The sequence below is a fragment of the Leuciscus leuciscus genome (genome assembly GCF_965113295.1).
Source record: "Leuciscus leuciscus genome assembly, chromosome: 1".
NCBI classification, from domain to species: domain Eukaryota; kingdom Metazoa; phylum Chordata; class Actinopteri; order Cypriniformes; family Leuciscidae; genus Leuciscus; species Leuciscus leuciscus.
In genome coordinates, this window is record NC_138725.1 from 21,243,307 (window position 1) to 21,258,110 (window position 14,804).

A 14,804-nucleotide genomic window follows, 5' to 3' on the forward strand; every position below is an offset into this window, starting at 1 on the left:
ATAAGGCTACTCAGTTTTGTGGTAACGTTAGCCATGTTGTTCATGTACCGGCCTTTTGACAGCTTTGGCTGAAGTTGTCCTTGTGTTAATTGTCGTTATAACTTCTGTATGACCTGGCAATAAACATTTTTGTAATTGTATCTATAATGTGATCGTCTAAACTGATTTTATTTCGGGTGCGGGTCGGGTCCGGTGCGGATTTTAATTAGTGCTGCTGTCAGAAAACGGGTCGGATGCGGTTTTAAGCAATGCCGGTACGGGTGGGTGCGGATTTACAAAATCAGACCCGTGCAGGACTTGCACATAAATTGACCGGGTCGGTCGGAAACCGGAACCAAACAAAATTTTTTTTAGGCCTAATCGTCTAAATATTTTCCCACTCGTTATTTATAATAATAATAACTAGATGCGAAAGTTCGTCGAGACAAACTTTAAGTTGGCTTGAGAAAGTTTGGAGCAGAACGTTTTTTGCTAGGCGGTTGTTTTCTTTTCTAGTGTTTTACTTAATCTACTTTATATGTGACTAAATCTGTTTCTAAATAAGTTTCACTGCTCTATTTTTTGAAGTTTAAGTTTTTACCAGTTTTCATGATGTGAATCAGTTGAAAATGACAGCCACTGACAGTTTTCAGTGTGTATCAACAAGTAGACTATTTTTCTTTGCAGTACGAATTTGCTGATCAATCTGGATCTGTACTTTGTCTCATTTGCAACCGAAATGTGTCGCTTAGAAGATCTAATGTGAAGATGCATCACAAAGCGTTGATCAAAATCATGCAATTTGTATTGACTTGCTGTCTGATGAAGTTGTCATAGTTGGTTAAATGAAGTCTGATGGTTTGAAATGAACAACGCTGTCAAATCACTGGCTAATTTGGCATGTTACTATGTTTACTCACTTTGCTGGGGAAATTCGTGTAAGCCAAGTCACGTGAGTCATCACGATCTATTAAATACAGTGTATTGCGCAGAATCTGCACATTTCTGGCTTACTTGAACACACACGTCACTACACAACAAATAGCGGGGCTTGTTCACTTTCATTGAAGCAATAGGGTAGATTAAAAAGCAAAGCATTTGGTTAACAGAAAAGACATTGATATTTTACAACATCCTACATGTTCTTTGTACTGTATTGATCTGTTCACCTAAAACACATTTTTGGTAAAAAAGATGAGAAATAATGAGGGAGGGAGGAGATTGCTGGATGACAGGCTTTTGTTTGAATAAGAATTTAACCCTTTCACACGTAAGTTTAAAATATTCTGACCCGCCAGCGTGAGTTTTTCAAGGCGACCGTTATTTAGAATGTGTCACTTTATGGTTTCCGTGGTGACGCGTCATTGCTTGTCACGTGACACACCGCAGCAACAACAGAGCTGAATGAATGATGATCTGCTTTTATGTCATTTTTCCTTTTTTATTCAAAATATTCACAAATTTTCCGGTTCTCAAATATATGCAAGTGGAAGTATTTTGTTGTTTAAACACATTTATAACGATCGCGTTAGTTGAGCTGTATGCGCGATGGGCGCCGCCATCTTAATTTGTGCCGCAGACGCAGTTCAGAGAATCGGATCTGTTGGATTTACAACATGTGAATTCATCCACTTCTCCCGAAATACATACAAGTAAGTGGCTGGTGAACTGGGAGAAGAATAGAGTAAACTTTAAAGTTACTTACACAATGTGTATCTGATATGAATAAAACTAATTATAATGGAAAGGATTATTATTGCCTCTTCCTTTGACATCAGTGTGTATTTTACGAACTCTAATGTATTGTTTTTTTAGTACTTATATGTCTGGAACCTAAAATAAACATTATGTGGTTGAAAACACTGAAAAGTTGTGATGTATGACAGCTCTGAGCGCGCCTGTCTCTGGCTCAGCGCCAGCCAACGCGCGAAAGCACATTTGAATTTAGCAGTTGATCACGTGATGCACTGACCGTTCTAATCACACCGGTGTGATCGTACGCTCCAGGGACCAGCCTAGACTGATCACACCAGTGTGATCGTACGCTCCAGGGACCAGCCTAGACTGATCACACCGGTGTGATCGTACGCTCCAGGGACCAGCCTAGACTGATCACACCAGTGTGATCGTACGCTCCAGGGACCAGCCTAGACTGATCACACCGGTGTGATCGTACGCTCCAGGGACCAGCCAAGACTGATCACACCAGTGTGATCGTACGCTCCAGGGACCAGCCTAGACTGATCACACCGGTGTGATCGTACGCTCCAGGGACCAGCCAAGACTGATCACACCGGTGTGATCGTACGCTCCAGGGACCAGCCTAGACTGATCACACCGGTGTGATCGTACGTGCGAAAGGGTTAATGTATGTGTTGTGGCAGTTTAATTCACTAAACAATCATCTTTGGCATAAGAGATAGTCTGGAATCAAATAATCATTTCAAAAGTAATTTATTTCTTGCAAGAAGGCCCAGTTGCCACACAGAAGTCACAAGTACAGTCTGTGGAACAAGTGCGACCAGGAGAGAGGGGCAGGCCAGTCTTTATACTCTGTTATTGTTATCTTCCAAGGTTCTTTAAACTCCAGAGATGGATAAGACACCACCAGTGATCCTATTATACTGAACTTTAGTTTAGCTTAACTTACAGCCTGCAAGTCCTAAATTGGACAGCCCTTTGATCTTAGGGGTCAGGGCTTTAGCCTTCAAAGCTCTCCCCCTCTTTCTCCTGCTTCGCAGGCGTTTCACATCAATCATTATATCACATAGTCAGCAAATCATTATATCACATAGTCAGCAACACACATAGTAGTCAATCTAGTGTATGTTAATGAAAATCAAAGTAAGTAATGAAAATCAAAAATCTCCCATTACATATGAAATGCAAATTTTAAAATAGCCTTATATAAATAAGCCGTGACATATTTTTTTTTTTGGCTAGTAGAAGGTCTGAATTAGCTGGTAACTTATTTTTTTTGTGAAAAAGTTCATTTCAAACCCTGTTTTATATACATACATATATATATATATATATATATATATATATATATATATATACACACATACACACACACACACACACACACACACACACACACACACACACACATATATATACCAGCTAATATATAAACAAAATGACCAGCAGTGTTTTAGTATTACATAAAAAGTAATGTCACAAATCTGACAAAGTAATATTAACATGAATGTAAAAAAAAATATTTAAATACCAACAACTCCTCTTTGATCAACTTGGCAATATATAGTTATATCAACCTAAAACTTAACATCAAGATTTTTTGCACAAAAAGACCTGAAACTAGGAGTTGACAATTAGTTATCCAAAAATTGCATTCAAGTTTAAAACTGCACCAGGCAATTCACACTGAAAAAAAAAATTATAATCTTACACGTGTTCTCACTGCGACAAGAGATTCAGTCTGTCAGCAAATCTGGATTAAACTACTTAAAACTACTTAAACTAAAAATATATATTTATTAATTTATTAATTTATTTTTTAACATGTGATTAGCCTGAGAACCAGAAAGCACCTGGAAGGAGAGGACAGAGAGAACGCCAGTGATCCAGAGCCTGCAGAATGAAACATCATGATACTGAAGAACAAAGAGGTTGGTGTTTATTCTTTATTCTTCATTCACTCATCATGCCGAAGAACATGCTGATGTTCACTAGATTTACATTGCTTCAGGCTGAGAATAAAAACATGACAAATGAAAGCATTTATTAAGCTACCAACAATAGACTGACCCCGTCCCGGCAAACCCTTTCCAGAACTCCTGGGAGCAGAGCAATAAGGGGAAATGCGTACAGACGTGACCTCGGCCACGTCTGTACCATAGCGTCCAACCCCAGAGGGGCTGGATGGCTTAGAGAGAACCACAGTGGACACTGGGATGTCTCTTTGGAAGCAAACAGGTCTACCTCGGCACACCCAAAATTCTTCCACAGGCGCTCCACCACCTCGGGGTGGAGTCTCCAGTCCCCGGGCCTTGGCCCCTGCCTCGACAGGATGTCTGCCCCCGATTTAGATACCCTGGGATGTATATCAATGAAAGAAGCTTACCCTGGGCACATAGGAGGATCTGGCGAGCCAGCTTGTATAAGGGGCGCGAGCGCAGAACCCCCTGATGGTTTATGTAGGAGACCACTGATGTCTTATCTGACCGGACAAGCACATGATAGCCCCTCTGGTCTGGGAGGAAGTGTTTCACATCCTGGAACACCACCAACATTTCTAGATAATTTAAATGCCACGCCACAAAAGATGAGGGTCCTGACATTTTCATCCTGTTCAAAATTTTTACCCAGTGCTTTTAATTCATGTTTCTTTCTGGAGCATCAGTGAAACTATGTAATTTGCTTACAGATCACGTCAATCCTGCATCATCTAGAGTTTCATGATCAAACTAGTGATTTATAACACAAATCATCTTCATGACATTATAATAGATCATAATGCACAGCAGTGTTGTTGACTAGATTTAATGGGATTAAAATGACTATTGAACTCATCAGTGATCTTGACTTTGAGCTTCACTTTTCATTTCACATTTGTCTCATTTGAATTCTCACTTGATTTATTGTTTCTTTTAGATCTGATGGACGTGAATGAGAAAGGTAAAACTGTAAATGTGTCACCATTTCACATATAAATTAAGACTGAAGATTCACATGAGAGTTAACACTGGGAAGAAGCGGCTCAGGCTTTCGCTCTGAAATCACTTCAGCTTCTCATTCTGATGAAAGACCATTTCAACCTGAAACACCTGAAGATTCACTCAAAGGAGAAGATTCATTAGTAATATTACAGCAGAAAAGACACGGTGGTGTGTGTTTCAGTGCTGGGAGTCCTTTACTACAAAAGATGAACTGAAAGACCACCAGAAAATTCACACTGGAGAAGGCGGCCATAACACTTTTAAGAGAGACATGGATCTGGTATTCATTTTTAACTCATTTATTAATTGTTTTTCATCAGAACATCTAGTTTCTCTTCTACTTTTACTTTCATGCAAATGCAAGATATAATTTCATGTATCTTTGAAACTGGACACTTTTCTTCTCTTCTACTCTTGAGATGCTTTGGCTCTTATAAGTCAGTCAGAGAGATCTGCCTCATTCTCTTTCAGTTTTACTTAATGTTTGTATTTGCTTCATGTAATGATTGATTAAACTCAATATATATCAACACCTCGTTGTTATTTTCCATCTTTATTTTCTGCTGATTCTGCTTGAATCAAGAATAATTTTAGTTCTGAAAGTGGTGAACCTTTCCATTTTTTTATTTCTCTATAGCATTTAAATGGCTAATCAATTACATTTCACCCACACATGACTGACATTGAATGATATTGCTGTCTGTCTACATTTATTAACAGTTTCACCCTTGATATCCAGTATCATATATAGAGTTTGTTCAGGTCAGTTGATGTTTCATTCACACCATGAGGCTTCATGAAGTCAGAACAATTACTATAAACTTTAAACAACACAGTTTTTACAAAATAAACTGAAATGATTACTGTCTCCATCTCACCACAGCTCTACTCAACTGGAATAAAGAGAAGCGGTAGTAGACATTTTGTCATTGTGAAAAGTATTTGGCAACTACCATCTCTGATCATCTACCGTTGGCGGCCGATGACGTCACCGCTCTCTTCCCTAATTCAGTTTCACCGCCGAGTCTTCTGAGGCGTTTCAATACGGAGGAACTTAGAACTCTTTAATTTATTTTTTATTTTATTTTTTTCAGTCTGAAATAACTCTGAATAGGCTGACTCTGAGTTAAGCCTGACTCTGAGTTGGCCGACACACGACCAAAGAGTCGACGTTCCGATAAGATAACAAAGAATACATCGGAAAAACGTTCAAAAGGTGGCGAGAACTCCGCCGGCAGAAGGGCTTCCAGTCCGATATTCAGGTGGCTCTGTTTTTGCTGGACAGGTGGGTAAATCCAGTTTGTTTCTTCTAAATGGTTCATGACTGTTTCAGGAAGGACAGAAGGGAGGGGGAGGGTCGAGGTAGCCTCCGTTATGTTTGACAATACTTCGAACATCAACAAGAAGTGATGTCACCCAACATCGCTTAGAGCACCTTTAAGTAAAATATCTCCCTTTGAGCTTTGTAACCTTGCAGATCTTTTTTTATGCTCAAACAGCAACATTACACACTAACTTGAGCTGAAAAAGCATAATAGCACCCCTTTAAATATATATGTGACCGATCACGGAGAGTAGGGACACAAGTCGGTTCTGGGGCATTTTGAGTTATTCACAGATTCTGAAAGTGTAGTCTCCAAGCTTTCCAACGATGTGTAACACATGGAGATCTGATAATATTTGGAGAAGTTATGGCCATTTGAAGGTAGGCACTCAAAAAAGCTTAAAGTGGAGAAAACAGCCTCTGAAGATTGTTCAGTTCTCACCTCTCTCTCCTGCTGGGGGTGACAATAGGGCTCATTTACATCTCATTTAGATAAGCCATACCCCCTGTAAAGCTCCCCTTGTAAAGCACAGGGGGGAGCAGAAAGGTCAGGAAAATGTGCCATTAAAAAAAAGAAAAAAGTTTGCAAACAGGTAATATATAAATAAATGTCTCTTAGCATCTACCGATAAAACTGCATAGGCAACTCTAGTGTACACTGAATAAAAAATAAGATAAACTCTAGACAATGTTCAAATCAAAAACAGGATGTGCTATGTGATATATATATATATATATATATATATATATATATATATATATATATATACACAGTATGAGTGCAACATGAAACAAACTTTTGCTAATGATAAATAATAAGCAATAAACTATGGAAATAGGCATTGGCGTAATTTGCGGGTGGGACGGATGGGACATGTTCCCACCACTTTTTAAAACATCTCGCGACACGAATGTACCAATTCTACAAATAAATAAAACATCTCCAGTTAACTGGCAGAGCATTCATTTAGTTTTAAAAGATACTAGCGCTGAAATGTGTTTTTTTTAAATCAAGTGATCAAAGTGGCGCAGATACAGTGTTTTCTCGTGTGGCTCGCGCACACACCGTGTCTTAAATCAACGCGCGCTTCAATCCGTTGCGTTGCGGATACTCTCTATTCGTTCTGTTGCAATAACAAAACATAATGCATACGTTTGCGTGTCCCTGCTTGATATACAACCACTGATGAAAATAATCGTTTTGATGAGAGAAAAAAAACTATATGAGAAAAAAAATCTATGCAAGGGCGGATTCGAACTCAGACCCTCTGACACAGCTGGTGAAAGCTCTACCACTGGACCATTAAGATACACGTTGGTTGTGTAGGCGGATCTATGTATTGGCACTGACAACATGTATTAGGCTACATCTCATTAGACGACAAATTAAACCCCATTTAAGCTACAATTTAAATCGATTGCTGGACATCGTTATGTTATTGGCTTACATGTTCATTGAATTTTGAAATCAGATAGAGCCGGCCAGAGCACTGCATAATAAGTAGCCACGCCGGCTTATTCAGTATGGAAATACACACCGACAATGACACGCCTACTGCGTGCTAGAATCTCTGAAAAACAAGCCGATTTCAAACTCAAAATGTACGCTTTTAAATATACCAATACTGCTATCTCAAACATGAAGAGACTTCTTCGTGGTCTTAACTAACAGATTCTGCAAAAAAAACGGATTCTTTCTCATTTTGCTCAAAAGTTGTGCTGCCGACTTGTGTCCCTGGTTTCCGTGACGGGTCACATATTATTCCGTCTATTTCAATGTGTTGCAACTGTTTCCACGTAGTCCAGGGTTCCTCAATTAGTTTTTACCAAGGGCCAAATTCTGCCGACAATACAAAGCCAACGGCCACCGACCACTATGTTATGACCTCAATTTTTGCTTTAAATGTTTAAATGTCAGCTTTAAACGAAAAGCTTCAAACGCATCGCACATGTCAGCAATAGTGTGGTTCTGGCCTTGCAATTGCAAATTAAAGGTGGGGTATGTAATTCTCTTTTTTGGCCATTTTTTCTAAATCACTTAAAATCCTATTCCTAACCCACTTACAGCCACTGAGTTAGAAGCACTGAAATAAAAATTAAGCAATTTAATCATCGGTGGAACGGGCTGGACTCTATGGGGTGAGATTTCGGTCACAATTCTGCGCGCGCAAGATCACATTTTGAGCGTGGAAAAGGGCATTTCGCACGCGCGTGAACTGAGTTTTGCGGAGAAATGTTCGTCTCGCAGATAAGAAAATATTGCGAGCGAACGAAAATCAATTTTGCATTTAAAATAAGTATTTGGATGTGCGCGGACGTTCTCTTTCGCGTGTGCAAAGTTTCACTTTCTTGCTCCTTTCATACCAGCCGTGAGCGCTCTCTAAGCGCAGACGGCTCGCTTGCTCAACACAACCCAGCGTTACAATATGCCATAATTCCAGCCAATCAGAGATGAGACTGCTAAATTCTGATTGGCTGGCTTGAAAACCAATCACAAGACTCCCTGCATCACCTACTGCGGAAGAGAACTAGTTTTTTATTTTTTTATTTTTTTTTTATTTAGTCAGTTCAAATACAAAAACATTTCAGTACAATGCAAAAAAAAAATAAAAATGGTTACAAAGTATTGACAATACAGCTCAAAATATTTTACCAAAATAATAATAATAATAATAATTATTATTATTATAAAATAAACAAACATAAGAACAAATACAAAAATATAAGTATAAAATATCAGGGCATTTATATGTATTTGAAAAGCTTTAATATTTGTATTGTTTTTATAAGCTTTTTATTTTGTGATCTCATGTTTGAAAGAGTTTCAAAATATATTGTTAGATCAGTGTTATAGAAGGCAATATACCGTAGGAGGTTTTCTTTTGTTTTATTCTTGTCTTATGAATATAAAATTTCGCCAAAATGATAAAAAGATTAATTATATAATTTTGTTTTTCAGAAAAAAAAGGGTTTTTGAAACAAAGTAAAATGTCATGAGGGTCTAAATCAAGACATCTGTTCAATTTTTTTGTCATATCTATTTTAAAGTCAGTCCAAAAAGAAATTGAACATTTATTTTTATATTGCCCTTTTTCTGTCTTCAAGTGATGTGTTACAAAAAGTGCACTTATCACAAACAGCGTGAATATATCTACTAATGGTTGCATTTACAGGATAGCATCTATGAATAATTTTGTACATTACTTCTTTGACTTTATTAGAAATAATAAACTTATAGGGCATAGTCCAAATGTTGCGCCAAGATATACAATAAGGTTTAAGCCACTTTGATTTACATGGAGGACTGGATCCAACATTAAAGGAGTTTCTTATAAAGTTGTTATTAAAACCTTTATCAAATAAAGAGAGACCATTTACAAAGAGTTGAGGATTTTGTAAAGATGTATTATTGATATCTACATCTGAAAATTTGTTTAATATTAGTATGCCATTAGGAATAGCCTTAATTACTTTGTTAAATTCTTTTTCATTTACAAATAAACCATATTTTGAAATAAAATTAGGGTAGGTGTAAAATTGCCCATTTTTGTCAATTAGTTGGCTAACAATTAAAATGTTGTGTTGGACCCAATTCTCCATGTACAAAGATTTTTTATTATGAATGATATTACTATTGTTCCATATAAAACACCTACTGGGAGAAAAATTGTGTTTGTACAAAAGGGACCAGAAAAATAATGTTTGTCGGAAGAGAACTAGTGCAGTTGAGTAAAGTTGGCAGTAAATTCACAGATTCGATTGTTGTATAACCATCAGGACAGCAGTGATGTGTGAACTGAATTTAGCAACAATACAGTGAATTACAGTAAAGATATGTTTCATAAAAATCATAAAAATTATACATTTACAATTGTATAAAATTTAAAATATATATTTTCCCAAAATAAGTGTTGTAGTATAACCTTCAGGACAGCAGTGATGTGTGAACTAAATTAGGCAACAATACAGTGAATTACAGTGAAGTTATTTAATATTTTCATAAAAATTATACATTTACAGTACAATTGTATATACAATTTAAAATAGGCCTATATATTTTACCAAAATAAGTGTTGTTGTATAACCATCAGGACAGCAGTGATGTGAACTGAATTTGCCAACAATACAGTGAATTACAGTGAAATTATTGAATATTTTTCATAAATAATAATCATAAAGAATATATGCAAAACGATATTTATACAAAATAAGTGTTGTTATAAAAAGAGGTGTCATTTGTGCAGTAACAACGTTTAGCTCACGAGTTATTGACCCGGGAAGTTCGAATCTGTGAATTTACTGCCAACTTTACTCTCAACTGCACTAGTTCTCTGAATCCGCAGTAGGTGATGCAGGGAGTCTTGTGATTGGTTTTCAAGCCAGCCAATCAGAATTTAGCAGTCTCATCTCTGATTGGCTGGAATTATGGCATATTGTAACGCTGGGTTGTGTTGAGCAAGCGAGCCGTCTGCGCTTAGAGAGCGCTCACGGCTGGTATGAAAGGAGCAAGAAAGTGAAACTTTGCACACGCGAAAGAGAACGTCCGCGCACATCCAAATACTTATTTTAAATGCAAAATTGATTTTCGTTCGCTCGCAATATTTTCTTATCTGCGAGACGAACATTTCTCCGCAAAACTCAGTTCACGCGCGTGCGAAATGCCCTTTTCCACGCTCAAAATGTGATCTTGCGCGCGCAGAATTGTGACCGAAATCTCACCCCATAGGACTCGAAAAACTCCAGCCAATTATTTCCAAGACCACCTAGAATCATTGGACAGTAAGTGCGTCAATCAAACGGTCGTACCATCCGGCGTTTCCATCACGCAAACTCGTTAGCTAGGTAGGGTAACTGACATTGCATCCTTGTATGTTACCTTGCATAAAATAAAATGATTTACAGCACAGTAATGATTTTATAGATTTAATAAAACATACACAAACCTGTATTTCGCCGAAGAAATGCACCAAATCGGCGGTGCTGAGAACTCAGAACAGAAGAGGATGCAAATGCCCGCGCTCTTGCAGCACCAAATCACTGTAGAATGTAGGCGACTGTGATATTGCCGTAAATTGAATGGTGCAAAAGAAGTTTAAAATAATGTATAAGAACTAAGTATAATATATGCTTTTTACTTTTTAAGTACTTTTAAAAATGAATTACCTTAGTACTTTTACTAAGGTAATTATGAAAATGGCCTGATTATAATTTTACTGGAGTAATATTTTATTGGGGTATCTAAACTATTACTGTCACATGCCTGTCCTGTCTTGTGCTGCACATGGGTGTTTTGTTATTTTGGGCCATGTGCTCGTGTTATTGTCTGATCCCTCCCCCTTGTTATCTGATTATTGTTTGAGTTCATCCACCTGTTCCCTCCTGATTAGTTTCCCTTTATTAGTTGCCTCTTGTTTGCAGTCTGTGTCGGTACGTTGTCTTTTGTTTCCTGTTCCCCGAGGTCTTCCAGAGTGTTCATAGTCTGTTATGGTTTTAGTTCTGTTTTCCCCCTCGTGGGTTTTGTTTTGTGTTTTTATTAATAAATACTTATTTCTCCAGCTTTTGAGTCCTCACACCTTTTGTTTGTAGTCTGCCGTGACAATTACTCAAGTACTTGATTTGTGTACTTCATCCACAACTCCACTGCTAAAAAACCCCGGATTATTGTAGTGACTACTGTGTATGACTGTTCATTAGTAGTTACTTAATAGTTATTTTTCTTGAACCTTAATAGATAATTAATAGTAGTTCTTCAGGACGTATGACAGAATTAATTAGTTATTGATTAACTAACTGATACTCAACACAATCATAAAATTCTATTACATACTGATTAGTTAACACATCTTCCTTAGTAGTTAACAGTTTTTTTTAATGTGAAATGGCTGCAAAAGTTTCTTTTTTTTTTTTTTTTTTTTTACAAATGGTCAGTAAAGGGAGGTTTTAGTAATCTGATTACGTAACTCAAGTTACTTGTTATGAGTTACCCCAACATTGGCTATTATACATGCATAACAGGGAGCGTTCTTTCCAAAGTTATGAACAAACGTTCAAGTAACATTAATACAACTCTTTTATTTTACATTTATTTTATTTATGATTTATAATTTGTAACGGTGTTACCAGAATTTTGACCTACATTTTTTGCGTATTTTTTACAAACATGTATAACAGATAATAATCATTCCAAAATGTACAAATTTACAATCTACTCCGCTTTACTGCAAACATTTGTGTTCTTTCTCGCAGTAAAATTCACTTGATCTTGTGTTTCTTGAACGGCCCTTAATAATTAAAATATTTCAGTAGTTTTTTGTAACATTCTTAAATATCTACGGTGGCCCAGTAGTGCACAACACAACGAAATTTAAAAAGCAAACATACTGTAACCATAACATACACCAAAACACATCAATTTTATTCATTCACTGTAATCCAGATCTTTAGAATCCATATGATTGCAAGTAACAGATCCAAATTCAGCCCTTTATCCAGCGATCTTCATCTCAATCCTCAGCAGCGACCGTTAAAAGCATTCGTTATGAATTCAAATTTTAAGAATCGTGCCATCAATAAGCGTTACGACATGGTTTACGGCAGTCATATCAAATGCCATATCAGATTGTGACACAGGAATTTTCTTAGTGTAACCGGCAGAGTAGTCGCTGTCTGGTTGAAGTTTGTCCCTCTGCAGCTACGGTAGCCCCCTGACGTCACCCAGCTAGCCGTGAGTGGCTAAACAACTAATTTGCGTCTAGGCCAGTTTCTATAAAACAGTCTGCACTGTTGGGCTTAGAGAGATTCTCTGGTGTCCAGATACATTTTCAGTCTTGTTACTGCTTGGGTATGTGGTTTTCCTGTGCAACGAAGGTGTTTGACTGATTGCCAGACGCTTCCGGGTAATCGTGCTGTGTATTACTGAAGGTCTTGGGCAAAGCACCCACCGGGTAGCTGTACCGCAATTAAGCAGCAATATCAAGAAGGATTGTGAAGACTGGCGCAAAGGGCTGTTTTTCCACTGTGTCAGTTCTTATGTCAACACTGAGGCAGATTGCTCCTGCTGCTTTGCCTTGCCTAAATTAAGTTTTATATATATCTTTTCTTTTCTTTATTGTGGTTATTTTGCCGTAGCCTCCGTCTAATGCTCTGTCTGACTGATGTGGTATTGGCTGTTCTAGTAGTGTATAGTTTTACATTCTCTATGCACTCTGCTAGTGATAACTTTCTTGTCCTTTTCTTCCTTTTTCTAGAGTACTAGAGTAGAATCAGTATTTTCAAGTTAAATTGTTAATCGTATTGTCCCTTGTAACAGCCAATACCAGGTCTGGTCTCTCGCTTTAGTACTGTGCCTCTAGTATGACGGTGTGGCTCTTTTAATTATACCATTGTACAATAAAGTTGTGTTACTGTTTTTCTACTGAAAGCACGTCTCTGTCTAGTTCATCTTTGGTGTATTTCTACGAACCTGCTTGCCTTAGATTAGGTATTTAGCCGTTATGGTGCAAAGTATATCCTGGTGTGAGAGGCACCAGGTGGCATAGTCAAGAACCTTTAAACCTAGATCTGGTCAAAGTTCCATAAGGTCACATTAGCAATGCTAAAACGCACATCAACCGATCACTGGTTTAGCGTTCATGTGAACACTACATTCAGACTCACCAATCGGAATGAATTCAGTCCGATTGAAACAAGCATGTAAGCGATCCATCTATTTTGGACAGATTGGCTCCAAGTGAGTCAATTTTAGCGTCCATGTGTGAAATCATATCAAGCTTCATTTGCTGCATCATGTCCAAAATATTTTGGAGAGTAATTGTCTCGTCACCATTGAGCCTCTTTCCACTCACACAAAGAGAAGGATGTGTACTACACACAATAACTAGTTGGTTTAGAGCTGAAGATTGGTTTAGTTCGCCTTCCTTGATAAACCACTAGTAGACCATTTGCACAAAAAGAGTTTTAAAGCAGACACAATGACCTCAGTAAGCAAAACGTTGGGCCAGAAACTGCAGCTTGCAGCACACACTCACACCACGACAGCCATCTTGATATCCTGTGTCTGTCATTGTATCCAGAAACAAGTATATAAGTGGCTGCTATTTTGCATAAGTTTATTTGTAATTGCCAGAAAGAAAGAAAGACAGAGAGGGCAGATATAAGGTTAGGAATTAAAAGTCAAGGCCTAGTTTCTTCATTCACTGTGACCTATACCTAGCCTGGTTCTACCAGACTCTCGTACATTTCATTTGTACAGAGAGTCTGGCCTCTCTCTATTGACAAGCGTTAACTTCCTTGTAGGCGGGTACTCTGTTGAAGTTTAAAACTATTGGATCTGCCCAGAGTCACTCTGGATCTGCCATAACCAATCGCTAACGTTTGGTCGTGACCAAGCGGCAACATTCTGATCTGAAAAATGAAGCCTACCCAGAAGTGTGAAAAACTGCAATACATCGAAAATCCGCTAGGGGAAGGTCCCAAAAGGGAGCAAATGTCCATAGCCCCCATGTTAAAATGTCAGTTTTCACAGCATAAATTCATGTTTTTAACGGTTGGTCCCATGGACTTTTATTGTATTTTTCGATAGGTTCCGAGTGCCTGACAACCATGAGGGCTGTGAATTTTTTTCTAACTCGTTAGTTTAGATCGTATTTAGATATAAAATGTATGACAATAAGGGCGTGGTTAACTTTGATTGACAGCTTGATTGACAGCTGACAAGGCAGCGACACGGAGAATGACAACATAAGAAGCGCCATTTTTTAATACAGTTGACATATAATACTACTGTTTCTGTATCATGAAATGTAGTTTTAAGAGTTTTT

At 37.7% G+C, this 14,804-nt stretch overlaps 1 protein-coding gene across 2 annotated transcripts in view; it reads left to right on the forward strand.

Moving 5' to 3' along the window:
• The window catches only part of LOC309499805 (uncharacterized protein), a 30,733-nt gene extending 25,542 nt beyond the window's left edge, over nt 1–5,191 (forward strand). Inside the window, exons 3-4 of one of the 2 annotated variants that reach the window (XM_082171290.1) lie at nt 3,515–3,611; nt 4,597–5,191. In XM_082171290.1, coding sequence (XP_082027416.1) covers nt 3,515–3,565 — 51 coding nt within the window. In that variant the 3' untranslated portion in view covers nt 3,566–3,611; nt 4,597–5,191. Of the gene's footprint in view, nt 1–3,514; nt 3,612–3,774; nt 4,553–4,596 lie in introns of those variants that run through there. The other variant, XM_082171291.1, reaches the window with a different exon arrangement.
• The last annotated feature ends 9,613 nt before the right edge of the window (nt 5,192–14,804 follow it).